General features: G+C 42.3%; 1 protein-coding gene and 1 pseudogene across 2 annotated transcripts; one reads left to right on the forward strand and one right to left on the reverse strand.

Annotated features, from left to right (window-relative positions):
• Positions 1 to 27,399, reverse strand: TRIM38 (tripartite motif containing 38). Of its 2 annotated transcripts, XM_019986124.2 has the most exons (9): positions 27,381 to 27,399; positions 15,167 to 15,261; positions 14,847 to 14,882; positions 13,105 to 13,648; positions 9,966 to 10,061; positions 7,930 to 8,160; positions 6,902 to 6,924; positions 6,694 to 6,806; positions 1 to 948 (listed from the first exon to the last, which is right to left on the reverse strand). In XM_019986124.2, the coding sequence occupies exons 4-9, from the start codon at positions 13,501 to 13,503 to the stop codon at positions 428 to 430; spliced, it is 1,383 nt and encodes a 460-aa protein (XP_019841683.2). In that variant the 5' UTR covers positions 13,504 to 13,648; positions 14,847 to 14,882; positions 15,167 to 15,261; positions 27,381 to 27,399; the 3' UTR covers positions 1 to 427. The 2 variants fall into 2 exon arrangements, with proteins under 2 accessions (XP_019841683.2, XP_019841684.2); XM_019986125.2 differs by lacking the exon at positions 27,381 to 27,399 and having other exon boundaries at positions 13,105 to 13,533; positions 15,167 to 15,299.
• Positions 17,194 to 18,915, forward strand: LOC109577250 (tumor susceptibility gene 101 protein-like; annotated as a pseudogene).
• Positions 27,400 to 27,507: the final 108 nt, after the last annotated feature.

Here is a 27,507-nt window from a genome sequence, read left to right on the forward strand (position 1 = left end):
TCAACTTCTAATTTTATCTTTATTATCCTTATAGTTTCCAAATATTTATTTCGTGAATTAAATTTATTTACTTGAATGTTTATTTTATCATCATTTTTTCTAGTTTAGCAATATAAGTGTTTAAGGATATAGAATTTTCTCTGAAAAAAAGCACTCGACTCTAGAAATCAAAGCTCTGAACCCATTGAAGAGGGATGGAGAGGACAAAGCAAAATCACTGCTATTATCTTGCTTTCCCCCAGTTCAGTGTGACCCTTTGGGATATTTTTATAGTCATTATAGCCATTTATTCAATGCAAATTTATTAACTATGCACTAAAAGCCCAGCACTGTTCTAGGTACAAGGAAATAGCAGACCACATTTCTGTCCTCATGAGATTATACTCTGTATAATAGTTAAACCAAGGAGGAGACTTTGGTCTGTCCCTTACACATCTGGGGGAGGCAGGAACAAAGGAGAATACAGATAGACCTGGAAATAGGGCCGGAGAGTGTCAGAGAAGGAGGCCTTTGGGAAGGTGAAGATGTGAGAGCCAGTGGTCATATTGTAAAAGGACACAACTCCAGCCTCAAAGTCCAGAAAAATCCCTACAACCAGGGGCTTCTCTGTCAGATGAATGGAAGTTAGGGGAGAGGTAAGTGCTACATAGCCTTCTTTGCACCGTCTGATGGCCCAGAATCCAGACTGAGGTGTCTGCGGCATGACAGTGTCCCTCTGAACATTTTCCATACAGACTCCTAAATCCCACCCAGTTCCTTCTCCCACATCTACTTCAAAGTAATGTTTCCCTGAAGTGAAGCCTTCATAGCCCAGGATACAGGGCAAGGCACTAAATCTCCTAGAAGAATTATCAAGGTTTTCCTGAGGGCATCCACGAATCACTTGTCTCCGATCCTCAGACAGAATTAGTTCATAATGAGCTGTTTCTGGATCCAGAGTCACGCTGACTGCAAACAAAAATAAGGATAAGGACATGATTTTTGTAGCTGAGAGCACAGTTTATTTTAAATAATATCAGTCTATGTTTAGATCCAAGCATTGTTTCTTACTAGCTGTCACGAGCTTAGGCAGTTCATTCTCTAAGCCTCAGTTTTGTTAAATATAAAGCGGAAATCATCATATCTGTCACCAAGATAAGTGCCCAATAAGTGGTAGTAATAATAATGATATCATCATCATCTTCAACATCATCACCATCTTAGTCACTCAGAGAAGCCAAGGGGCAGGACTAACCATAGTTAACATGACTAACTGTCCTCTCCAAAGTCCTTCCTCTCTCTTGGAGGACTTCTAGGAATCATGGAATATTGAAGCATAAATGAGCCCTTCCTCATCTCTACTTAATTACCATTTATACTGACGATCAGAGAAGGAAAATGATACAACTGATGTCATAGCTTGTTATTGGAAATCCCAGAATTTTACCCAGACTTCAGAACATACACCTCAGCTCTTCTTTCTTGTTTCAGATAATATCCTATAGGGATTATACAGAGTCAAGTAAGACAGAAAAAGGTACGATAAACTAAGTTGTGATACTGACCAGCAGTGTAATTTTAAAAATGAAAAGTGGTAGTGGGGTGTTCCAGCAAGAGAGTTAAGAAACTACTGTGTTACTGGGTTAAACACTGATCAGTTGGATTGTTGTAATAAGGGAAATCAAGTATTAGGAAATACACCCTGTGCTGGATGTTCTCCCTTTGCTCCTCCAGATCACTCTCTACCTTTCTCCAGCCTGCTCCATGTCCAGGAAGGGTAACCCCTCTGGACACCTCAACAAGGCTCCCTTCCCTCTGACTACTGTTTGGTTAAGCCAATGGGAAGGACTAGAGGAGACCGTAGGGCAAAAAGAAGCAGAATTACAAGTATTTAGTACCCCAAGTCCTGCCCCACTGGCTGTGATTTGGAGGGTCTGTGTTTGGTCACACTCTCCTTTAGCTACAGCTCCCTCCATCTGCTACTGAAACCCTGGGAAGGTGATGACTTCCTACCTATTCCTAGCCTTGGGTTGCTTCACTGTTTCTTGTTAGCACTAAAATCCTCATCTTTGTAAATATCCCTTTATTAACTCTGTTCAGTGAGTCTTTATTATGAGCCAGACTCACAAAGTTTGGGGCTTCAATTAATATTCCTGGGATGATCCAGGAAAAACCAAGCTGAGAAAATCAAATTTTTACAGGTTAGTAATATCACCTGAAAGATGGTTGACGACTGAGCTCTTTGGAAATCAGTCACAGACCTTGGTAGTGGTTGTTACTGTTATTTGTCATTGATAAATTGAGGGGGAACTGAATATGGGTTCATTATCCTTATCGGAAACCCCTGGGACCAAATGGGTTTTGAAGTTCAGAATATTTTTGATGTTAAAAAGGCAAGAAATACAAATGCTCTAATTAGACCCCTGGTAGGGTCTAAGGTGGGCTTCCCTCATAGCTCAGTTGGTAAAGAATCCGCCTGCACTGCAGGAGACTCCGGTTCAGTTCCTGGGTTGGGAAGATCCCCTGGAGAAGGGATAGGCTACCCACTCCAGTATTCTTGGGCTTTCCTGTGGCTCAGCTGGTAAAGAATCCTCCTGCAATGCAGGAGACCTTGATTTGATCCCCAGGTTGGGAAGATCCTCTGGAGAAGGGAAAGGCTACCCACTCCAGTATTCTGGCCTGAAGAATTCCATGGACTGTATAGTCTACAGGGTCTCCAGAGTTGAACAGGACTGAGTCACCTTCACTTTCACTTTCACTTTTCAGAGTCTAAGGCAGTGTCCTGTAATCTAATGCATCAATATATCTGCAGTAAAACAGAAATTCAAACTAAGCAGGATAAATACATTTAAATTGTCCCATTTCAGTTCAGTTCAGGTTTTGTCATGATGTCACTCAGACACAAAGGTAGCCTTCCATGATTCTGCCTCTTAGTGTTCATCTTTTCAGTTCAGTTCAGTTGCTCAGTCATGTCCAACTCTTTTCGACCCCATGGACTGCAGCATGCCAGGCCTCCTTGTCCATTACCAACTCCTGGAGTTTACTCAAACTCATGTTCATTGAGTCGGTGATGCTATCCAACTATCTCATCCTCTGTCATCTCCTTCTCCTCCTGCCTTCAATTTTTCCCAGCATCAGGGTCTTTTCCAAGGAGTCAGTTCTTTGCATCAGGTGGCCAAAGTATTGGAGTTTCAGCTTCAGCATCAGTCCTTCCAATGAATATTCAGGACTAATTTCCTTTAGGATAGACTGGTTGGATCTCCCTGCAGTCCAAGGGACTCTCAAGAATATTCTCCAACACCACAGTTTAAAAGGATCAATTCTTCGGTGCTCAGCTTTCTTTATTGTCGAACTCTCACATCCATAAATGACTACTGGAAAAAACCTAGCTTTGACTAGATGGACCTTTGTTGGCAAAGTAATGTCTCTGCTTTTTAATATGCTGTCTAGGTTGGTCATAACTTTTCTTCCAAGGAGCAAGTGTCTTTCAATTTCATGGCTGCAGTCACCATCTGCGGTGATTTTGGAGCCCCAAAAATAAAGTCTGTCACTATTTCCACTGTTTCCCCATCTATTTGCCATGAAGTGATGGGACCAGATGCCATGATCTTAGTTTTCTGAATGTTGAGTTTTAAGCCAACTTTTTCACTCTCATCTTTCACTTTCATCAAGAGGCTCCTTAGTTCTTCGCTTTCTGCCATAAGGATTGTGTTATCTGCATATCTGAGGTTATTGATATTTCTCCCAGCAATCTTGATTCCAGCTTGTGTTTCTTCCAGTCCAGCATTTCTCATGATGTACTCTGCATATAAGTTAAATAAACAGGGTGACAATATAGAGCCTTGAAGTACCCCTTTCCCAATTTGGAACCAGTCTGTTGTTCCATGTCCAGTTCTAACTGTTCTTCTTGACCTGCATACAGATTTCCCAGGAGGCAGGTAACATGGTCTAGTATTCCCATCTCTAATTTTCCACAGTTTGTTGTGACCCACACAAAGTCTTTGGCATAGTCAATAAAGCAGAAGTAGATAGAAGTAGAAGTAGTTTTTCTAGAACTCTCTTGCTTTTTTGATGATCCAGTAGATGTTGGCAATTTGATCTCTTGTTCCTCTGCCTTTGCTAAATCCAGCTTGAATATATGGAAGTTCACAGTTCATGTATTGTTGAAGCCTGGCTTGGAGAATTTTGAGCATTATTTTGCTAATGTGTGAGATGAGTGCAGTTGTGCAATAGTTTGAACATTCTTTGGCATTGCCTTTCTTTGGACTTGGAATGAAAACTGACCTTTTCTGGTCCTGTGGCCACTGCTGAGTTTTCCAAATTTGCTGGCATACTGAATGCAGCACTTTCACAGTATCATCTTTTAGGATTTGAAATAGGTCCACTGGAATTCCATCACCTCCACTAGCTTTGTTCATAGTGATGCTTCCTAAGGCCCACTTGACTTTGCATTCTAGGATGTCTGGCTCTAGGTGAGTGATCACACCATCTTGATTATCTGGGTCATGAAGATCTTTTTTATATAGTTCTTCTCTGTATTCTTGCCACCTCTTCTTAATATCTTCTGCTTCTGTTAGGTCCATACCATGTCTGTCCTTTATTGTGCCCATCTTTGCATGAAATGTTCCCTTGGTAGTTCTAGTTTTCTTGAATAGTCTCTAGTCTGTTGTTTTCCCCTATTTGCTTGCATTGATCACTGAGGAAGGCTTTCTTATATCTCCTTGCTATTCTTTGGAACTCTGCATTCAGATGGGTATATTTTTCCTATTCTCCTTTGCCTTTCGCTTCTCTTCTTTTCACAGCTATTTGTAAGGCCTCCTGAGACAACCATTTTGCCTTTTTGCCTTTCTTTTTTCTTGGTGATGGTCTTGATCACTGCCTCCTGTACCATGTCATGAAACTCCATCCATAGTTCTTCAGGCACTCTGTCTATCAGATCTAGTCCCTTGAATCTATTTGTCACTTCCACTGTATAATCGTTAGGGATTTGATTTAGGTCATAGCTGAATTATCTAGTGGTTTTCCCTTCTTTCTTCAATTTAAGTCTGAATTTGGCAATAAGGAGTTCATGATCTGAGCCACAGCCAGCTCCCGGTCTTATTTTTGCTGACTGTATAGAGCTTCTCCATCTTTGGCTACAAAGAATATAATCAATCTGATTACTATATTCATCCATGTGTAGAGTCTTCTCTTGTATTGTTGGAAGAGGGTGTTTGCTATGACCAGTCCATTCTCTTGGCAGAACTCTATTAGCCTTTGCCCTGCTTCATTCTGTACTCCAAGGCAAAATTTGCCTGTTACTCCAGGTATTTCTTGACTTCCTACTCCTGCATTCCAACCCCCCATAATGAAAAGGACATCTTTTTTGGATTTTAGTTCTAGAAGGTCTTGTAGATCTTCATAAAACCATTCAACTTCAGTTTCTTCAGCATTACTGGTAGGGGCATAGATTTGTATTACTGTGATATGGAATGGTTTGCCTTGGAAACAAACAGAGATCATTCTGTCGTTTTTGAGATGGCATCCAAGTACTGCATTTCAGACTCTGTCATTAACTATGATGGCTACTCCATTTCTTCTAAGGGAGTCTTGCCCACAGTAGTATATATAAGGGTCATCTGAGTTAAATTCACCCATTCCAGTCCATTTTAGTTTGCTGATTCCTAAAATGTCAATGTTCACTCTTGCCATCTCCTGTTTGACCACTTCCAATTTGCCTTGATTCATGGACCTAACATTCCAGGTTCCTATGCCATATTGATCTTTACAGCATCGGACTTTACTTCCATCACCAGTCACATCCACAGCTGGGTGTTGTTTTTGCTTTGACTCCATCTCTTCATTCTTTCTGGAGTTTTTTCTCCACTGATCTCCAGTAGCATATTGGGCACCTACCAACCTGGGGAGTTCATCTTTCAGTGTTCTACCTTTTTGCCTTTTCATACTGTCCATGAGGTTCTCAAGGCAAGAATACTAAAGTGGTTTGCCATTCTCTTCTCCAGTGGACCACGTTTTGTCAGAACTCTCCACCATGACCCGTCCATCTTGGGTGGCCCTAGATGACATGGCTCATAGTTTCATTACCCTCATTAGTATTCATACTCTTATGGAATTCCTTCCCTTTGATTGTGGGCAGGACCTGTGAATTGCTTCCGACCAGTAGACTATGGCAATAATGATGAGATGTGACTATATTTCACTCTATAAGCCTCTCTCTTTCTGGCAGACTTGCTCTAGGGACTCTCTCTGTCTCTCTCTAGCTTACTTTGAAGAAATAATTGGCCGAGGTGGGAGGCTCAAGTGCAAGCAGCTGAAGGGTGGCTTCTAGAATCCAAGGCAGCCTCCAGCCAGCAGTCAGCAACAAGCCAGGGCCCTAAGTGCCAAACCCAAAAGAAATAAATTCTGCCAACAACCTGAGTGAGCTTATAAGAGGATTCTTTCCCAGTCTAGCTTCCAGATAAGAACACAGCCAGGCCAACACCTTAGCTGCAGCCTTGTGAGACCCTAAGCAAAGGACCCAACTGGGTCTGCACCGATAATCAGTATCCCATGTCCCTGTCTAAACACTGGGGAAAACTAACAAGGGAGAGTGACAGCTACACTAAAGATACCTGAATAACCTCTCTGGCTGTGAGCCTGCCTGGGGACAGGTGATGAACTTCGTTACCACTTAAGGTCCCCTCTATCTGTAGCATTTAGGGCTTCCTCACATACCTTGATGTCTCCTTAACATTTTCTTTACATCAAAGTAAAGCTCAGAAACATTGCACACAGTATGAAGGTCCAAAGAGAGGGCCTCTGGTTGTTCTAGCTTCACAGCCCAACTCCTAGAATAAGCAGAAACCAAGACTTCTTCAGTGTAAATTCCATTTAGCTCTGTATACCCATACCTCTTTCCCTCCTGAAGTCATATAGGACTCACCTGCTCAAAGTATCTTTCACATCCTATGAAGAAACAAAGACAAAAGATAAGTGTGGGAACATCAATATTTCATGGGACTTGGCATGTGAGGCTGTTCTCTCTAAATACTCCTTCCAAAGAAGTAAAAAGACTAATCCTGGCCTTAGATATTGATGAATACCTAGAGACGATGATTTCCATCCTGGCCCCATAGGATAGTCAGCATATCAGGATGTTTATCTGTTACCTTTCTTGTTGAGCTCTGTGGGGAGTGGCAGTGTCTGCAATCACGTCTCTCTGTGATGTGGAAGAAGACCAGGACCTTTGTCCCATGCTCCCTCTGGAAAGACTTGCTTTCAGTGACCTCATTTCCTTCAGAGTGAGCCCATATTAGAGACATTTATTGCAAAGGTCCAAAGTGGTGAACCCAGGCTTAAGCCCTGAGACTGGGCTACTATGGTGGTAGCAGCAGGTATCACATGGTGATGGGGCATCAAACTATATTCTCATCCTTACAGTGTGACCCCTAGTTGTGTTAGTAGGAACAGGAAAAAACAGCTATAGTCATAGTTTAGTTTATTGTAATGGGCTGGATCCAAAAGAGCTCTGGAGGGCTCTACAAGCAAATCAAGGAAAAAGTTATCACTCATTTTGACTGCCCCACTTTGTCACCCATCAGTCATCTGAAAGGGTATTTCAGAAGACACTTTCACAGTCAGAGTTTTGTAAACATGGTACAGAAACAAATGGTAGCCAAAGTTGTCCCATGGTTCCATTTAGCCAAGGAATCCACCATAGCCATATTATTCCTAATTCACCTAAAGCCACTCTATAGACTGGGGGGGGGGGGGGGGGGGGGGGGGAGCGGGCACCTTGCAAACATTGATGTGTATCTAAAAGGAACATTAAACTTAAATTCCCTACACTAATGTGCCATTTTTTAGTGAAACAGGCAAGCCTCACCAAGCTTCCCATGGTTCCTCACCATTCTCCTGCTGAAAGATCAAGAACAAATACCTTCCCTCCTTTCTCCAAGTGCATGGTCTTACCTGAAGCAATTTCTGGGCTGAGCCCTGACATTTATTCTCTAGTTCCAGGATGTGGCTCTGGAGTTCATGGTTCTTCTGTTCAAGATTGGCCTCATTGTCCCTCAGTCTCCTCAGAGTTTGCTCTTTTTCTTTCTCCAGTTTCCATAGATAAGACTTCTCTTCCTCATGAAGGAACCTCTGGAGAGTCTTAAAGTCAGACTGGATTTTTTGTTTCTGAAACTCTATCTTCTCCTTCAGTCAGGAAAAGTGGAAACAAACCAAATGCCCATTGATGGATGAACTGATATGCAATATATAGATACAGTGGAATACTATTCAGTCTTAAAAAGGAATGGCATTCTGATACATGCTACAATATGGATGAATCTTAAAGACATTATGCTAAGTGAAGTAAACCAGAAAAAAAAGAGCAAATATTTTATTATTCCAGTTATATGAGGTACCTAAAATTGTCAAGTTCATAGAGACAGAAAGTAGAATAGTGGTTACCAGGAGTTGGGAGGAAGAAGGAATGGAACTGTACACATACAAATAGTTAAACAGTACATTTTGTTATGTATATTTTAACACATACACACACAAAAGTAAGTTTGCTCAGCTACCATAAGATTATTCTCCCATGACTCATTCAAGCTGGAAAACTGTCCCATTGTAGAGTCATGCCTGGAAGGCAGATATTCAGATGTGGGAGAGGTTATCACAATTCTCTAGAGTCACCTATTTCCTTATTCAACCAACATTCAAAAGAGATGGGCAGGAGTGATAACTAATTTAATCATGGGACTAGAACCAAGGTCAAAAATTTTATCAGTTAAAAGGATAAAAATGAGTTTTTATTTGAGATGTAAGAAGGTAGCTCTGAGTCTGAAAGGATTTCTTGAAACAAAAGCTTATAGTGAACATCACCAAGGCCGGACTTTAAGGCACCCAAGCTGACAGGAGAGTCCATTATTCTCAGCAGCGGGAGGTCTGGGTAGCAGACTTTTGTCATAGTTAACTATGAAATAGTCATCCAGCAACCCAGGTCCATGTACTCAACCTTATGTGTAAGAGCGACAGAAACCACATGATACAGCTTGTCAGACTCAGCTTTCATTTAGTGAGAGAATTGCAATCTCCATGGATGATTTCTCAATTCATACAGTGTTTCGATGGCTGTGATGTTGTGGTTGAAGGGTCATTGATGGGGTTTCCATGTATATATTAGTTGTAATCAAGATCCTCCCCACTGTCTAAGATCCCAGAAAGGAGAGAGGTAAGAGTGTCCTCTGAGAGCTTAAGTTTAACAACCATACCTAAAAGATTGGAGCAGAGAGGTTGGAAGTTTGGAAGAGACCTCTGAAAGAGGCAAAATGTCTCACTGGCCTGTGGGATTTGTCTGCAAGTTGATGAATTACATAAATATTCTGTAAAGAAATGCATCTCTGATCAGGGGGAGGCTGGTCAGCCATGAAAATAGTCTTATAGACCTGAGAGTCTGTAGTAATAAGTGTATAGGTTCTTGGAGCACTTGGATCTTACAATCCAAGTAGATTTCCTTCATCAGCTTCATGAGCTTCAGTAATATGAATCTCAACCTGGAGTGATTGTGTTTTCTTAGCGGTCACAAAGGTTGATTTCTGAACTTGTAAGGCTGAGAGCCACAACCTGTACTGCAGTACATGTGCCCTGTACTGCAGTACGTATGCCACAGCAATAAGGTTAATAAGGCCTTCAAATCAGGAAGGTACTTGGAGATATTAAGAACCGAAACTCAGTGACGAATGACTCTAGGTAAACGGGCATACCAGTTCTGCTTCTCCTGACTGAGGTTTCAGAATCCTAGCCAACTACTACTGAAAGGTTGAAGGGGTTGGAGATAAATTCTCATAGATTTTAGACAACGAGGGGCATAAAAACAGTAGTCTCTTGTTTGGATTTTGTCTGTTTGGTCTGGTTTAGTGACAGTAAGCTTTCACTATGCTCTGCCCAATCACCCCCTATATCTAAGCTCTAGGATGGAAAATAGCCTGAGATGAATAAGCCCAATCTCTTACATTCCACTTGGTTATTTGCTCTGCCGTGAACACCTTCAGGTTCATACATTCCTCTTCCAGTTGCCTCAGTTTTGTCACAGCTTGCTGGAGCTTTTCCTGAAGGAAAAATTGAATGAATTAAGTCTATTCAGCAATTCATTAGCCACCTAAGGGGCAGCCCAGCCCTCCAAGACTATTAGAATAAAACTGAATATGCATTGAGTCCTCACACTTTGCCAGGAAGCATGCTAAGGACTGTGTTTTGCTGTTGTTGTTCAGTCGCTAAGTCGTGTCCCACTTTTTGCGACCCCGTGGACTGTAGGCTGCCAGGCTCCTCTGGAAATCCAAGGGATTTCCCAGGTGATATTACTGGAGTTGGTTACCATTTCCCAAAGATCGAACTGCATCTCCTGCATTGGCAGGTGGATTCTTTACCACTGAGCCATCAGGGAAGCCCAAGGGTTGTATATACAGTAACATATTTGATTCCCCTGGCAACCCTGAGCAGTTAGTAGGATTTTTAACATCATTTCTGTGCTGCAGAAACAGGCTTAGAATGGGGATAAATAACTTGCCCAAAGTGCTGTAACTGGTGGGTGGTTGGACCGTGATCACAGTTCATCTGCTGACCCAGAGTCTGAGTTATACCACCACCACTAACAGTCTTGCCAGGGAAATGCTGCACATAAAACAAGATAAAAATCACCTAAAAATATTTTATTTAATAATGTACTGACACAAACAGAACCAGTGCCAGAGTGTTTGGCATACAGGGAACTTTGTATGTATTATGGTGAGTCAAGAAGGAAAGATTAGGCTGCCAGCCAAAGTTATTAGAAACAGTTAATGGAGGAGGGCGGGTCTGAGGCCTTTTGAAAAATGGTATCATGAAACCATTTTCAAGTGACTTAGTATCCATATCAAGCTTTTAGGTTATTTTTCAAAACAGTGTCTCACATTTTCATGGAAAGAAAGTTTAAGCTAAATCAAATTGCTAGCTGTGATCAATACTAAAAGAATCGGCTCCTGTCCTAAACCCAGTAAGTATACTCATTAATTCTTGCATGCTGTCAAGAAAGGGCTCTGCAGAACTTGTTAGCAAGTCAGTATTGCAGTTGCTATGTGCCAAATGCTATTCTAAGCTTTACATGTATTATGTCCTTAAGCCTTATAACAAACTCCTGAGCGTGTATATTGGGGAGGAAGGGAACTACTCTTATCCCCATTCACAGTTAGGGAAACCAGGGCATGAAGACATTAAATAACTTGCTCAAAGCCACCCATCTAATAAGTAGCTGAACTAAGATTTCAAACTAAGCAGTCTAACTCTCTAGGCTTAGAATCATCACCCCATGGTGCTTCTTTTACTACTTGGTGGGGAAATAATTCCAATGGGAATATCCCCATTATAGCAATTAACTGCTCCATGGAGTTTAAGGAAGAGCTGCCATGTGCTGCGGAGAAGGCAATGGCAACCCACTCCAGTACTTTTGCCTGGCAAATCCTATGGACGGAGGAGCCTGGTAGGCTGCAGTCCATGGGGTCGCCAAGAGTTGGACACAACTGAGCAACTTCACTTTCAGTTTTCACTTTCATGCATTGGAGAAGGAAATGGCAACCCACTCCAGTGTTCTTGCCTGGAGAATCCCAGGGACGGCAGAGCCTGGTGGGCTGCAGTCCATGGGGTCGCACATAGTCAGACATGACTGAAGTGACTTAGCAGCAGCAGCAGCCATGTGCTAAGTGGTGGTCAGTATTGGCATACACTGATGGAGGACTCAGAGCCTTAATAGAAGATCACCTCCAATTCAGGGAAGGGGGGGACAAAGAGCTCACACTGGGGACAACAATTTTCTCAAATCTAGGCAGGACAGAGAAGGAATAGGCAGCAAGGCTATGCCCACTAGGTTCCATGATTGCAAAGGTCAGTCTTCCTTTACATGATTTTTTAAAAAATGGCTTTGTCTTTTTATTGGAATATAATTGCTTTACAATGTTGTCAGTTTCTGCTGTACAAAATCATGAATCAGCGATTTGTGTATATATATATCCCCTCCTTCTTGAGCATCCCTCCCACTGCCGCCTCCCCCTGCCCCGCCACCCCTCATTCCACCTGTCTAGGTTGTCATCATAGAGCACAGAGCTGAGCTTCCTGTGCTATACAGCACCTTCTTGCTAGCTTTCTGTTTTACACATTAGTACTGTATTTTGAGTGAGTATATGCTTTGAGTGAGAAACTCACGAGTTACTAGAAACCTCACTCTCTGCTTTATCCTTGATGACCAGTCACTTCCAAATTCTTCCACTCACACTCTTTCCTGAATCTGGCTTAGAACTGATCTCTTCCCACTTCTCACAGGAATAATCTGAATTTTACTGCTTAGTATTCCTTTCATTGTATCAGTACCAGAATGTTCTTTTGATTGTTAGCCTGATCCTTCACTCTGTAGATGAAAATCCCCCCATGGCCAGGACTACTCTGGGCTAGGATGCAAACCTGATTTTCATTCCCATAACATCACTTGCCTCCCCTGCATACCCCTGGCCTAGTCACAGCAAGTCAGGTATGCTCCCATGGCTGTGCCTTTGCACATGTGGTCCCCTCTGTCTGGAATGTCCTCTCCCTTCTCCATACTTCTATTAATATATTTGGTTAATTTTTATGTATTCTTCAACAGTGATTCTTGGGAAGATTCCTTAGTTACTACTCCGTACCCCTTAGTGCTCTGCCCCATCATCCAAATCAGGGGACTCCAGGCAGCCTTTTTGCTGATTTGTCTTTCCTATTAGACTGTAAGACATCTAAAAGGTGGTGTGTCTTTGACCCCTGTGTTTTCAGACTCTTTCCCGTGGTCTTGCACATTGTTGTCATTGTTGTTTCTCAAATTACACACACGGTATGAAGCAATAAAACATGCAGGTGTGCACTGAAGCACATGGCATTCTAAAGCAGGGAGGAGTTCATCAGAGCTAGAAAGGATAGGGACAAAAGTGACCTTTGGGACTTGATTTAGTGAGGACCCATCATTCTACTTTTCAGATGAATGACAGGATATAGGATTTCAAGATCCTAATCTTGGGTTTCAGGCCAAATAATCTCAGGTCTCAGGGGGCAATATGAGGCCAAGTACTCGCCGAAGCCCTGTGGGCCACCACTCACCTTGTAGCCTTGGCATGCTTCTTCCACCAGAGCTGTGGCATGCCCTTTGTGCTGTGCTCCACGATCACAAAGCCAGCAGATGAGCTGGCCCTCGTCTTCACAGAACAGGTGGAGCTTCTCTCCATGTTCCTCACATGACATTTCCTGGTCCATCTCCTTGATGACTTCGATGAGATTTCCCAGCTGCTTGTTGGGTCGGAGGCTCGCCATGGTAAATGGTGCTCGACACTGGGGACAGGAGAATGTCTTCAGCCCTGGTGTCATCCGGTTGAGGTTCTCAAAGAAGCTCACTATGCACACGTGGCAGTAGCTGTGTCCACAGCTGATGCTCACTGCGTTAGTCATCAGGTGCAGGCAGATGGAGCAGGTGGCTTCCTCCCTCATCTTCTTTGAGGCCATGGCTTTTCCTGTAAAGCTCCAATACTGAATCTAGACCCAGAGATGAAGTAATCAGAATTTTCCCACAGTGATGGAACTTTACCTCTCCTGAGTCTCTGTGCAATACACTGGTTGCCACTAGTTTCAACAGGTCATGGAGTCTTCTCTAGAGAGAGAAGAAATAGGTTGGAATTTAGACGCATTGAATGTAGCTGTGTTGTGGAATATGATCGTGACTATTACATGTGGCCACTGTAATTACAATTAAATAGAATTTAAAATTCTGTTTCTCGCACCTCTTAGCCATATTTAAATTGCTTAATAGCTGCAGGTGATTGGTAGCTATATGAAAGCCCATATGAAAGCCCAGAGAACATTCCATCATTGTGAAAAGTTTTCACTGAGAGAGGGAGAGAAACCAGGCTGACTTCCTCAACCAAAGCTGTAGCAAGAGAGAGAACTCAGTGAGGGACTGTTTAAGTCTTTCCCCCTCTAATGAACATCAAGAATAATTAGTACCAGAATTGTTTCTTTGTAACTGGTAGTAACACTTAGGTAAAGGGGTGGTCTATTAAGGATTTGATTGAGATGATCAAATTTGACTCTAATTAAACCCTCACTCCTACCCCACAAAGAACAAAAGACACCATAATAAAGTCCCTAGTGGAAACCTAACTGGATGATAATGAAAGTAAAAAAGACAACCAGAAGAACAAGTAAAGAAATCAAGTTCTTTTTCCCCCTCCCAGACCTGAGTAAAAGAGAATTGGAAAGAGAGCTGGGAAAAGAAGGGGAGTAGAACTCCTTGACAGCTAGGGAGGTTGACTGTCTCTTCTCCAGGCAGGACTTGTCTCTCAGGAGTTCAGAGTGACTGGAACACAGGGAGTTTGCAGAATCCAGGATAGGGGAAGGTGAGAAGCAGATAGGAAGGCAGGGCCTCGCAACCGTGAACGCTTAACCCCTAGGGACCTGACAACCAATAGACAAAGGAGTCGACCCTCTCACGCACAGCTTAGACTGCTTTGGGAACCTGGCCCAGTTCCCTGCTTCCCCATTCCTGGGAGTTTGTCAGGGAGGGCAGCAGAGGATGAAGAAGTTGAGAGTGGCCTTTCCTTTGAACTGACAGGGCCAGAATCAAAAGCAAGGATTCAACTAAAATTACTGGATAGGCTATGTCCCTCTAATAACCAGGACCAGTCTCTTGGATCCAAAGAGAATTTCTTCTGGAGATTTCTGTTCTTTGGCAGGTTATCTTCCCCAAGCGATACACTAGGCTCCTCTCTGCCACTGGTGCTGTGTTCCCAGGGGAGAAGGACCTCCCCTCCTCTGAGGCCCCAGGGTGCCTGTCCTGGACCTTCACTCACCTCACATTCTGTATCTTCAGAGATTCAACATGGAGTCTGTCGAAAAAGTAAGCAGACCGGGTGTGAAAGCCATGAAGCAAAGACCTGGCTATTTTCAGAGATCCAGCAACTGTTATCAGGAAACAACATCCCCCTGACTCTCCCTTACCGCCGCCCATCAACCAACACACACACACACACACACACACACACACACACACACACACACACACACGCCCGCGCGCGCGCAGCCTCTCACGCACCCAGTCTCCCCCATCCCCTCCTCCAACACACGTCTCCTATCCCTCCGTGGAGAAAACATGAGAAAACATGGGTCTGACCTTTTCCAGTCCCTTCTCCACACAGCAGACAGTCACATATTGGCGGCTAGTTCCCTCCGTAGCTGCTGGTTCCGAGGTCTGGGTGAGGAAGTTAACTACAAACAAAAGTGAAACTACTTCAGAAGGCGGGGCCCTGTAAAATCCAGGGAGGAAACTGGTGAAATGGCCCGTATCTTTGGCACTCAGCTTGTACCGAAAGGGAGGGGAGATGGTAGGAAAAATATTTTTCTTTTACAGCAATAAAAAGAAGGAACAACCTAATAATTTTGTTTTGATAACCCAAGTGATGTGAAATTTCAACCCAAATATGTATAAAAATTGGCTTCTGGTGACAACTTACCAGGGTCTATTTCTCTCTCTCTTTTTCTTTTCTTTGCACCCTCCTCAGCACCAGAGTTCTCAGAGCTCTTTCAGTTTCCAGGAGGTGAGATGGGTTTACCTCTAGTTCATCTTTATCACCCTTTGGGATCTCAGTTTTATTGGTGGTAGTGGAGGTGTCTTCTTTTAGACATATCACCTTTGCAGGATCTGGGCTTTGATTTTAGACTATCTTTATTTTCTAATGTAAACAGTTTAAGCTATAAATTTCCTTCTAGGCACTGTTTAGTTGCCTCTCACAAAGTTATATATGCCTTATTTTCATTATTCTATAGTTCAAATATATTATAATTTTTATTATGATTTTTACATGGTAGATTAATTTAGAAGTATGTTGCTTAATTTCCACAAATTGGGGGCTTATGTGATCTTGGTTCCCTGACCAGGGTTGGAACCCAGGCCCTGGCAGTGAAAGCACTAGAATCCTAACTGCTGGACTGCCAGAGAATCCCCAAGACAACATATGCTATCTGATTTAAATTCCTCTAACTTTATTGACTTGTATAGTGACCCAGAATATGTCTATCATTATGACTATAACCATATGTACTTGAAAAGAATGTGAATGCAGATGTTCAGTATAATTCAGTATAATGTTCTTTAAATACCAATTTGTTCAAGGTGATAGATAGGGTTTTTCAGTCTTCTGTGACTTTTTAGATATTTTATCTAGTTTTTATATCACTAATGAAAGAAAGATATTAAAATCTCCAACTGGGAATAAAGAATTGCTTATTTTTTCCCTTTATTTCTTTCCATTTTTGCATCATGTATTTTGAAGGCTTGTCAGTAAGCTCATACATATTTATGATTATGTTTTCTTGATGAAAAAAGGACCCTTTTATCAATACAGAATGGTACTCTTTATCTCTGGAAATGCTCTCTGTCTTAAACTCTATTTTTTATTAATATAGACACTCCAATCTTTTTATGCTTACTGTTTGCATAAGTGTGAAGTGTTAATCATTCAGTCGTCAGTCGTGTCCTACTCTTTGAGAACCTGTGGACTGTAGCCCATCAGGCTCCTCTGTCCATGGAATTCTCCAGGCAAGAATACTGGAGTGGGCAGCCATTCCCTTCTCCAGGGAATCTTTCCGACCCAAGGATTGAACCCTGGTCTCTGCATTGCAGGCAGATTCTTTACCATCTGAGCCACCGGCGATGCCCTTACTGCTTGCATAGTACCTATTTTTCTATACATTTATTTAAGACTTATTTGTGTTTTTGTATTTCAGGTGTTTTTCTTCTAGCTAACATATGTTCAGTTCTGGCATTTTTTTAATCCATTCTAATAATCTTTGCCTTTTAATTGGAGTATTTAAACAATTAACATTTAATATTAACCTTTATTCTTCTTCCCTTACTATACTGGCTAGGGCCTCCCAATAGTGAATATAAACTGAAATAGTTGGCATCCTAGTTTTATTTCTAATCTGGGGGGAAGGATAGAGGTGGAAAAAACTTTTGATAATTTGTCATTTCATATATTTATTGTTATTACTGTTTTCTTTTACATTTAAAAATATCATTATGGGGGGAGGCGGGGTGCGGGGCTGGCTCCTCCGTGTGCGGTTGTGTGGGGCAGCCTCGGGCAGCCCCGGAGCGGCTGACCCTCTGCCTACAGGGACCGGAGTTGCGAGGCGGCTGCCATGGCGGGGTCGGAGAGCCAGCTCAAGAAAATGGTGTCCAAGTACAAATACAGAGACATAACTGTACGTGAAACTGTTAACGTTATTAGTTTATACAAAGATCTCAAACCTGTATTGGATTCATATGTTTTTAATGATGGCAGTTCCAGGTAACTAATGAACCTTACTGGAACAATTCCTGTGCCTTATAGAGGTAATACATACAATATTCCAATCTGCCTGTGGCTGCTGGACACATATCCATATAATCCCCCTATACGTTTCGTTAAGCCTACTAGCTCAATGACTATTAAAACAGCAAAGCATGTGGATACTAATGGGAAGATATGTCTTCCTTATCTACATGAATGGAAGCACCCACAGTCAGACTTGTTGGGGCTTATTCAAGTCATGATTGTGGTGTTTGGAGATGAACCTCCGGTCTTCTCTCATCCTACTGTTTCAGCATCCTATCCACCATACCAGGCAACAGGGCCACCAAATACTTCCTACATGCCAGGCATGCCAAGTGGGATTTCTGCATACCCATCCGGGTACCCTCCCAATCCCAGTGGTTACACAGGCTGTCCTTACCCACCTGGTGGTCAGTATCCTGCCACAACAAGTTCCCAGTACCCTTCCCAGCCTCCTGGTGACCACTGTTGGTCCCAGTAGGGATGGCACAATCAGCGAGGACACTATCCGAGCCTCTCTCATCTCAGCGGTCAGCGACAAACTGAGATGGCGGATGAAGGAGGAAATCGGTTGTGCCCAGGCGGAACTCAATGCCTTGAAACGAACAGAGGAAGACCTGAAAAAAGGTCACCAGAAACCCGAACAGATGGTTAACCGTTTAGATGAAGAAGTAGCTGAGGTTGATAAAAACATAGAACTTTTGAGAAAGAAGGATGAAGAACTCAGTTCTGCTCTGGAGAAAATGGAAAATCAGTCTGAAAACAATGATATTGATGAAGTTATCATTCCCACAGCCCCACTATACAAACAGATCCTAAATCTGTATGCAGAGGAAAATGCTATTGAAGACACTATTTTTTACCTGGGAGAAGCCTTGAGGCAGGGAGTAATAGACTTAGATGTCTTCCTAAAGCATGTACGTCTTCTGTCCCGTAAACAGTTCCAGCTGAGGGCTGCTGCTGCTGCTGCTGCTAAGACACTTCAGTCGTGTCCGACTCTGTGCGACCCCATAGACGGCAGCCCACCAGGCTCTCCTGTCCCTGGGATTCTCCAGGCAAGAACCCTGGAGTGGGTTGCCATTTCCTTCTCCAGTGCATGAAAGTGAAAAGTGAAAGTGAAGTCGCTAAGTCTTGCCCGACTCTTAGCGACCCCATGGACTGCAGCCTACCAGGCTCCTCTGTCCATGGATTTTCCAGGCAAGAGTACTGGAGTGGGGTGCCATTGCCTTCTCCGCCAGCTGAGGGCACTAATGCAGAAAGCAAGAAGGACTGCCGGTCTCAGTGACTTCTACTGACTTCTCTGATACCAGATGGAGACTGAACTCTTCTAAAGTATTCTTTTCTTCTTTTCCTTTCTCTTATATCAGTAGGTGCCCAAAATAAGTTATTGCAGCTTATCATTCAAGTGTAAAATATTTTGAATCAATAATATATTTTCTGTTTTCTTTTGGTAAAGACTGGCTTTTATTAATGCACTTTCTATCCTCTGTAAACTCTTGTTGTGCTGAATGTTGGGACTGACTATGCTAAATAAAATTTGTTGCATTAAAAAAAATATCATTACATTTTGCATGTATTAATAGGATAAGAATAGTTTCCAGGAAAATATCACACAACATCTGTCAATTTTGCTTCTATTTTTCTTTCACATTTTATATAAGCTACATAAGTAAGACATTATTTAAAGTAGACATTGGTTCAATTCCTGGGTCAGGAAGATCTCCTGGAAAAGGACATGCCAACCGACTCCAGTATTCTTGCCTGGAGAATCCCATGGACAGAGGAGCCTGGTGGGCTACGGTCCATGGTATTACAAAGAGTCGGACACAACTGAAGTGACTTAGCACACACACCCATTAATATTTCACCAGTCTTCTTAGTGCCTTACCTGTTTATATGTTCACCAGTAGATGGCACTCTCACATTTATGTCCCCATGGCTTTGCCTTTATGAAAGCATAACTACTTCTTTGACATTACATTTAAAAAAATGTAAATTTAATCTGGCTCTTATAAATGATTTTAAATGATTCATACTAACAATGACAGTTAAATCTTGTCATTTAAAATGTAAGCATTTATTTACATTACTTTGCCAACAAAGGTTTGTCTAGTCAAGGCTATGGTTTTTCCTGTGGTCATGTATGGATGTGAGAGTTGGACTGTGAAGAAGGCTGAGCGCAGAAGAATTGATGCTTTTGAACTATGGTGTTGGAGAAGACTCTTGAGAGTCCCTTGGACTGCAAGGAGATCCAACCAGTCCATTCTGAAGGAGATCAGCCCTGGGATTTCTTTGGAAGGAATGATGCTAAAGCTGAACCTCCAGTACTTTGGCCACCTCATGCGAAGAGTTGACTCATTGGAAAAGACTCTGATGCTGGAAGGGATTAGGGGCAGGAGGAGAAGAGGACGACAGAGGATGAGATGGCTGGATGGCATCACTGACTGGATGGACGTGAGTCTGGGTGAACTCCGGGAGTTGCTGATGGACAGGGAGGCCTGGCGGGCTGCGATTCATGGGGTCGCAAAGAGTCAGACACGACTGAGCGACTAATCTGATCTGATCTGATCTGATTAACATAATGAGCATTTATTGAACAGCTTTTTTAGTACTCTTGCCTGGAAAATCCCATGGATGGAGGAGTGTGGTAGGCTACAGTCCATGGGATCGAAAAGAGTCAGACACGACTGAGCGACTTCACTTTCATTTTCTTTTTTATGGCAGACACTAGCCTGGATCCTAGGAATAATATCAACTAAAAAAAAATTTATTTCCTTTAAAAATTTCCAGAAAGTTAAAATATTTTTTAAAATTAATTATGTTCTAAATGTTATACAAGGTAAGAAAAAGTATTGAGGCTGAGGAAGAAAAACAAAGAAGCAAAAACTCCTGGCAGAACTTGAATACTTCTGCAGAGGTGATAACCTCTGAGCTATGTTCTGAAGAAGTGAAAGTTCACCAAGAGAAGGGAGTTCAGGATTACAGAATGACTCTTGTAGAAAGATCAGGGTCATTAAAAATATTCCTTATTATGTAAATACAGTGAAGTTCCAGGACTGAGAGCATGGGCTTCATGAGGAGGGTTGGTTTCAAAGAAATCCAGGCATCTAGCAGAACTCATATCTGCTTCCTCCCCTCTCCTGTGCACATTTCCCTTATGCAGTGATTATATAGCTGGAAAAATTCAATACCTGCATAGATCCAGAGTACTAGGGGAAGGTGAAGAATGAACCTGTTTGTTTGTTTTTTCTGAGCTAGGTTCTTCCTCTTTTTCACCCAATCCCCTCCCCTTGAAGGGGTCCAGACAGCCTAACTCCAGATCCCAAGGACCTCTTAACTGCAGACAGAACCTGATTCCTTCCAGAGATGAACTAAAACCCTTCACTAACTCTTAGCCACAGTCAAACTCAATCTCAGCTTCCCTTCCTGTAAGTCTCCACCCCTAGGAAAACCCATCTACATTCTAACACCTTTCAGGGTCACGGAGGTGCCTAAAACAGTACGAGAGATAAAGGACAGAGATAAAGAGTGGTTTCATAAGGACATGGGACCAGAGACGGGCTCACTGCTGGATGTCTGGAGCTGATATTAGACTCTATGGCTCATGGATATTAGTTAGTTATTGCTGCAAAACGAATTGCTAGCAACTTAGTGGCTTGAAACAATGCATATTTATTCTTATCCAGTGTCTGTAGGTGAGTTCAGGCATGGCTTAGCTGGGTTCTCTGCTTCAGGGTCTCACCTGGCTACAGTTTAGGTGTTGGAGGAACCTAAAATCTCATCAGAAGTGTAATGAGGGAGATATATACTTCCAAGCTCCCTTGAATTGTTGGCAAAAATCCAGTTCCTTGTAGATGAAGAATTGAAGGTTTAAATTTCTTTGTGGAGGCTGCCTCAGCTCCAATAGTCTCTTAGTTTCTGCCTTTGTAGGGGTTTCCTAATATAACCACCTGCTTCCACTAAGCCAACAAAAGAGAAAGAGAGCAAACGTTACAAGATGAAGGACAATATAGCATATAACATACTACACTCATGGAAATGACATCCCATCACCTGTGCCATATTCTGTTGGTTGGAAGCAAATCCCAGGTCACTCACACTCACACTCAAGAGCACGAACACAGGCAGGAACACGAGGAGACAGGGATCACCGAGGTCATCTTAGAATCCAACACATGATGAAATAGGCTGCAGATCAATCTTTGACTGATGACATTCAGGGCTATGGGCCTTAGAAAGATAGAGTCCTGAGGGGGCAAGCGGCAAACACAGACTAAGGCTGATGACTGGGACCTCAGTCAAGCTGCCCACAGGATCAGAGACCAGATTTGAGATAATCAGAATACTGTCACAGGGCAGGAAACTTGGAATGCTAGGGCAAGACCTGGAGTGGTTCTGGAACATGAACCTTAAAATGCAGATGAAGGCAACACAAAAGATTCTAGACAGCTTAAGCTTAGCCCTGAGGGAGACACAGGAGGGAAGAGAGAGACTGAGAAGGAGACATAAATAAAAACATTGTCTTTTGGTTTGCACACCAAAATTTCAAAATTTAAGATTATAGACCTAAAAGAGAGAGTCAGACTCAACAAATGGAACATGAATTTACTTTAAGAGAAAATAATTTCAAAGTCAGACAACGATAACTATGTTTGGACTGCTTAAGGAAATAAATGAAAGATTAACTTTTAATTAAGATCACCAGGAAATTATGAAACTGAAATAAATAGAAATTAAATAAGAAAGGTTGACTATTTTTAAAATTTAGAAATTCTAGGAAAACTATGGGCATTGAAAAAAGAAACTTTATTGCTAAATAAATTTTTGACTATTATTCTTGCAACAAATTATAGATGAAATACAGTGGAAGAGTATAAAAGCATTTCTTTCTACAGAAAGGAGCCTGGTGGGAAAAAAATCCATGAGCTCACAAACAATCAGACATAACTGAGTGACTGACAAAGTAGCAAAGGGCCAGCATGGGAACTGGTATCATCTGGAAGCCTGATATAAATGCTAAACGTCAGGCCCACCCCAGACTCACTGAGGTATTTAACAGTTTAATAAGTTCCCTGTGTAATTCATATGCATGTTAAATTTAAGAAGTGCTATTTTAGGACAGTGGAAGAAAATTTTGAGAGATTTGTTCAGAACACAGAACAGAAAGACAAAGAAAACCATACATATTGAACACATATATGTGTGTACATGTACATACATACAGACAAATGTGTGCATATGTATATTCACACACACATACACACACACACACAATTCTATATGCATTGACTATAACTGTTGCTTTTTTTTGTAGTCATCTTTTTGTTTAGTGTTACAGGTTTCTTTTAGCATCTCACTAGTTACCCAAACCAGATAACCAAAGTTAACAGTCTGGTCTGGCTCATAGAATCTCATACAAAAATACTCAGAGAGTTTTCTTGAGTAAATAAATTAGAAATTGGATAAATAAAAAATTTAGAAAAAGTGAATCTCTTTCTATGTGTTCTACATTTGCTTTACTCATTTAAAATTGCATGACATTGTTCAAAAGCTTCCAGGTCAAATGATACAGATGCAACTCATTCTTTTAAGCTGTTGCTTAATTTTCTATGATAAGGCTGCATCACAGTGTATTCTGTTAGTCCCACTGATATGCATTTAGGCTATTTCCAGTTTGTCCTTCCATCTTTTCTTCTGCTGCTGCTGCTAAGTCACTTCAGTTGTGTCCGACTCTGTGCAACCCCATAGAGGGCAGCCCACCAGGCTCCCCCATCCCCGGGATTCTCCAGGCAAGAATGCTAGAGTGGGTTGCCATTTCCTTCTCCAGTGCATGAAAGTGAAAAGTGAAAGTGAAGTCGCTCAGTCATGTCTGACTCTTAGCAACCCCATGGACTGCAGCCCACCAGGCTCCTCCGTCCATGGGATTTTCCAGGCAAGAGTACTGGAGTGGGGTGCCATTGCCTTCTCCTTTTTTCTTCTAGTTGGATTTTTACTGAAATCTGTCTATTAATTCACAGAGGATTAATATATTTATGATATTAAGTTCTCCCACCCAATCATCCCTGGCTCAGATGGTAAAAGAATCTGCCTACAATGTGGGAGACCCGGGTTCGATCCCTGGGTAGGGAAGATCCCCTGGAGAAGGAGATGGCAATCCACTTCAGTACTCTTGCCTGGAAAATCCCATGGATGGAGAAGCCTGGTAGGCTACAGTCCGTGGGGTCACAAAGAGTCGGACACGACTGAGTGACTTCACTTTCACTTTCACCCAATCATATAGTATATAGTGCCATTTAGCCAGATCTTGTTTTATGTCTTTTAGTACAATTTTATTGTTTTCTTCCTTTGAATCATACTGTCCTTGTTCAAATAATTCCTTAAAAATTTAGAGTTTTTGTTACTAGGGAATATTAAAAGTCTCTTTCAATTTCTATTCTTGGCTAGTTATTTCTGCTGCTGCTGCTGCTACAGAGAAGGCAATGGCAACCCACTCCAGTACTCTTGCCTGGAAAATCCCATGGATGGAGGAGCCTGGTAGGCTGCAGTCCACGGGGTCGAAAGCAATTGATTTTTTTTTAATGTTTGTCATGTTTCCAGTTAGTTGACCAAATTTCCTTCATGCCAGTGTACTTTAATCCCCAGTGATGTTGAACAATTCTAATTCACCACACCGCGTCTCTATGACCTTGTTCTTCCTGGAAGTTCCTTCCTCTATATTATTACTGGCTCTTTCACACCACTCATGAGGACCAGACTGCCTCCTCTAGGAGGCCTTCCTCTGACACTCTTGTGTTGACAGAGGTCCTTATTTGTTGTCTCCTAGTGCTTTGTGCACACTTTTTTTAAAATAATTTTATTTATTTATTTTTATTTTGGGCTGTGCTGGGTCTTCGGTGCTACTTAGGTTTTTCTCTGGTTGTAGAGAGTGGGGGCTACTCTCTGGTTGTGGTGTGCAGGCTTACTGTGGTGGGCTCCCTTGTTGTGGTGCGTGGGCTCTAGAACAAGAGGGCTCCATTGTTTCAGCATATGGGCTTCGGTGGTTGTGGTTTCCCAGCCCTAGAGCACAGGCTCAGTAGTGGTGCTCAGGCTTATTTGTTCCACTGCCTGTAGGATCTTCTCTGGTCAGGGATCAAACCTGTGTCTCCTGCATTCCCTAAGTCACCAGGGAAGCCCTTTGTGCACGCGTGTATTGGTTTTTATTACTTTTCATCCTTGTTGTCTGTCTTTGTGTGTAGTCTGATTCTGGATGCCAAACTCTGTGGAGTCATGGGTCAGGTCTTAAACAAAATGATATTCTTGGAAGCTAGCATCCTGTCTGGAACATATAAATTCTCAAAAAACAGTGTGGAATTGAATTTCTCTGACTAGAAACAGTCGGTAAGTCGGTAATGCCAGGCCAAAGAGACTTAACTTTTTAAGATTCTGATATTTTCCACTACACTACTCTTGATATTTATAAATAAGTTGTAGATACTTTTTATGGTGCTCACTGAGCTGATTTACACTTTGTTATGTAAAAACCAAGATGGGGACTAAGGAGTTTGAACCAGTTACAGAAGTCTTGATTTTTAATGGCAAATGTGACTCAAGAATTCATCTGTTCAGTGAATTAATGTTTATTAAACATATACTATAGGCCAGATATTGTGCCAAGAGCTGTGGATACACGAGTTCTCAAAATACACAAGATTCCTCCAGGGAGCTTGCAAAATCCAACTATAGGATTAAATTTAAACAAAATATGTAACTTGAAAAATCTATTTTGAATCTTACTGTGGCATTGAACAATGTTGAACACTCTTTCCTTACCATATTTAGTCCTTTTTTGGTGGATCCAGTCTCAGATACTTTTTCCACAAGGGCTGCTACCAGGTCACGCTTTTCAATTGCAGGAAAGAAGGTACTGTTGTTTTACTTCTTCATGCTACTTACCCACTTTTGAAAAGTAGACTGTGGTAGGCTGAGTAATGGCATCTGAAGATTTTCTTATCCTAATCCCTGGAAACTGTGAATATGTTAACTTGTGTGGTAAAGGGGACTCTGCATGTGTGATTAAGGATTTTGAGACCTGAAGATAATCTGGTATTTTTCAAGTGAGCCCAATATAATTATCAATACAAGTTTCCTTATAAAGAGGGAGGTAGGAGGTCAGAGGTAGAAAGATTTGAAGATGTTATGCTGCTGCCTTTAAGGATGGAGGAAGCAGCCATGAGCCAAGGAAGCCAGGTGACATGAAAAGACAAAAAAGTTAAAAAAAAAAAAAAATTCTCCCCTAAAGCCTCCAAGGAGAATGTGGCCCTGATGACATCTTGAGTTTTGGCCCAGTGAAACCCACTTTGCACTTCTGACCTCTAGAACTGTAAGAATAAATCTGTGTTGTGTAATTAACAAGTCACTAATGCTAATGCTAAGTCGCTTCAGTCGTGTCTGACTCTGTGCGACCCCATAGACGGCAGCCCACCAGGCTCCCCGTCCCTGGGATTCTCCAGGCAAGAACACTGGAGTGGGTTGCCATTTCCTTCTCCAAATGCATGAAAGTGAAAAGTGAAAGTGAAGTCGCTCAGTCGTGTCCAACCCTCAGCAACCCCATAGACTGCAGCCTTCCAAGCTCCTCCGTCCGTGGGATTTTCCAGGCAAGAGTACTGGAGTGGGGTGCCATTGCCTTCTCCAAATAAGTCACTAAGTTTGTGGTAATTGATTACAGCAACAATAGAACACCGATACAGAAGAACCAAGTAGCTAAGCTAAGGTGCTAGCTCCAGTTGGCTCCTTGGGGGAGTATGGAGAAATTAACTGGCACAAGTAAACTCAATAAGGCAGTCTGAAGCTAATAAAGGCAGAAACGGCAAGACTTCACCACATTTTATAAGGGCTGAGAGTCTAACTGGAAATACCCAGTAGCAACTACAGTCCAAAATTTAAGAATCTCAAATAAAACACAAGTGCAGGGACTTGCCTGGTGGTCCAGTTGTTAAGACTCCATGCTTCCAATGTAAGGGGCACAGGTTTGGCCCCTGGTTGGGGAAATAAGATCTCACATGCCTTGTGGCCAATAAATAAATAAAAACCCAAGTACAAGTACCAGGAGTCAAGCAGAGACTGGATTAGAAAGAGGACAGATAAGAAGCAGGAAGGATGGATGCAGGTAACTTTGTAGAGAGATGTCAGAGTAGCCAAAGTTCACATTTATTAAGCTGTGGACACCAAATACTTAAGGAAAACCTAGCTGATTTGTGTGCATGTGTGCTCAGTTGTGTTTGACTCTTTGCAACTCTGTGGATTGTAGCCTGCCAGTCTCCTCTGTTTAGAGTTCTTCAGGCAATAATACTGGAGTGGGTTGCCATTTCCTTCTCCAGGGGATCTGCCCAACTGAGGGATCGAACCCGTGTCTCCTGAATTGGTAGTTGGATTATTTTCCACTGAGCCACCTGGGAAGCCCCTAGGTGATTTAAGAGAACCCTTTAATGGAGAATAGCTCATTTATTGAGGGCCTACTGTGTGCACGCCTGCATGCTAAGTCACTTCATTCATGTCCACTCTGTGCGACTCTATGGACTGTAGCCCTCCAGGCTTGTCCGTCCATGGGGATTCTCCAGGCAAAAATACTGGAGTGAGTTGCCATGTGAGGACCTACTACTGGTTAGCATATGTTGTTAATTTTATTTGCCCAGTAACCCCATGAATTGAACATTATAACCCTTGCTTTACTGAGATTGTTGTTGTTTAGTCACTAAGTCATGTCTGACTCTTGGTGACCCCTTGGATTGTAGCCTGCCAGGCTCCTCTGTCCATAGGATTTCCCAGGCAAGACTACTGGAGTGGGTTGCCATTTCCTTCTCCAGGGGATTTTCCCAACCCAGGGATCAAACCCAAGTCTCATGCATTGGCAAGCAGATTCTTTGCCACTGAACCACCAGGGAAGATTTTACTAAAGCAGAAACCAATACAGAAAAGTTAAATGACTTGTCCAAGGCCACAGAAAACACTAGGAAGTGAAGAAGGGGTTAACCTCACCTCTCCAGTTCCAGGAGCCGTGCTCTTTCTTCCATGCCATGCTGCCTTCCTTTCAGGAAAAAAGGGTTGTTGACTTTGTCGGCTGTCTGAAGAGTTCAAAGCAGAAAAACATGGTGTCATCTTTTGA

This window comes from Bos indicus, chromosome 23, assembly GCF_029378745.1.
Source record: "Bos indicus isolate NIAB-ARS_2022 breed Sahiwal x Tharparkar chromosome 23, NIAB-ARS_B.indTharparkar_mat_pri_1.0, whole genome shotgun sequence".
NCBI classification, from domain to species: Eukaryota; Metazoa; Chordata; class Mammalia; order Artiodactyla; family Bovidae; genus Bos; species Bos indicus.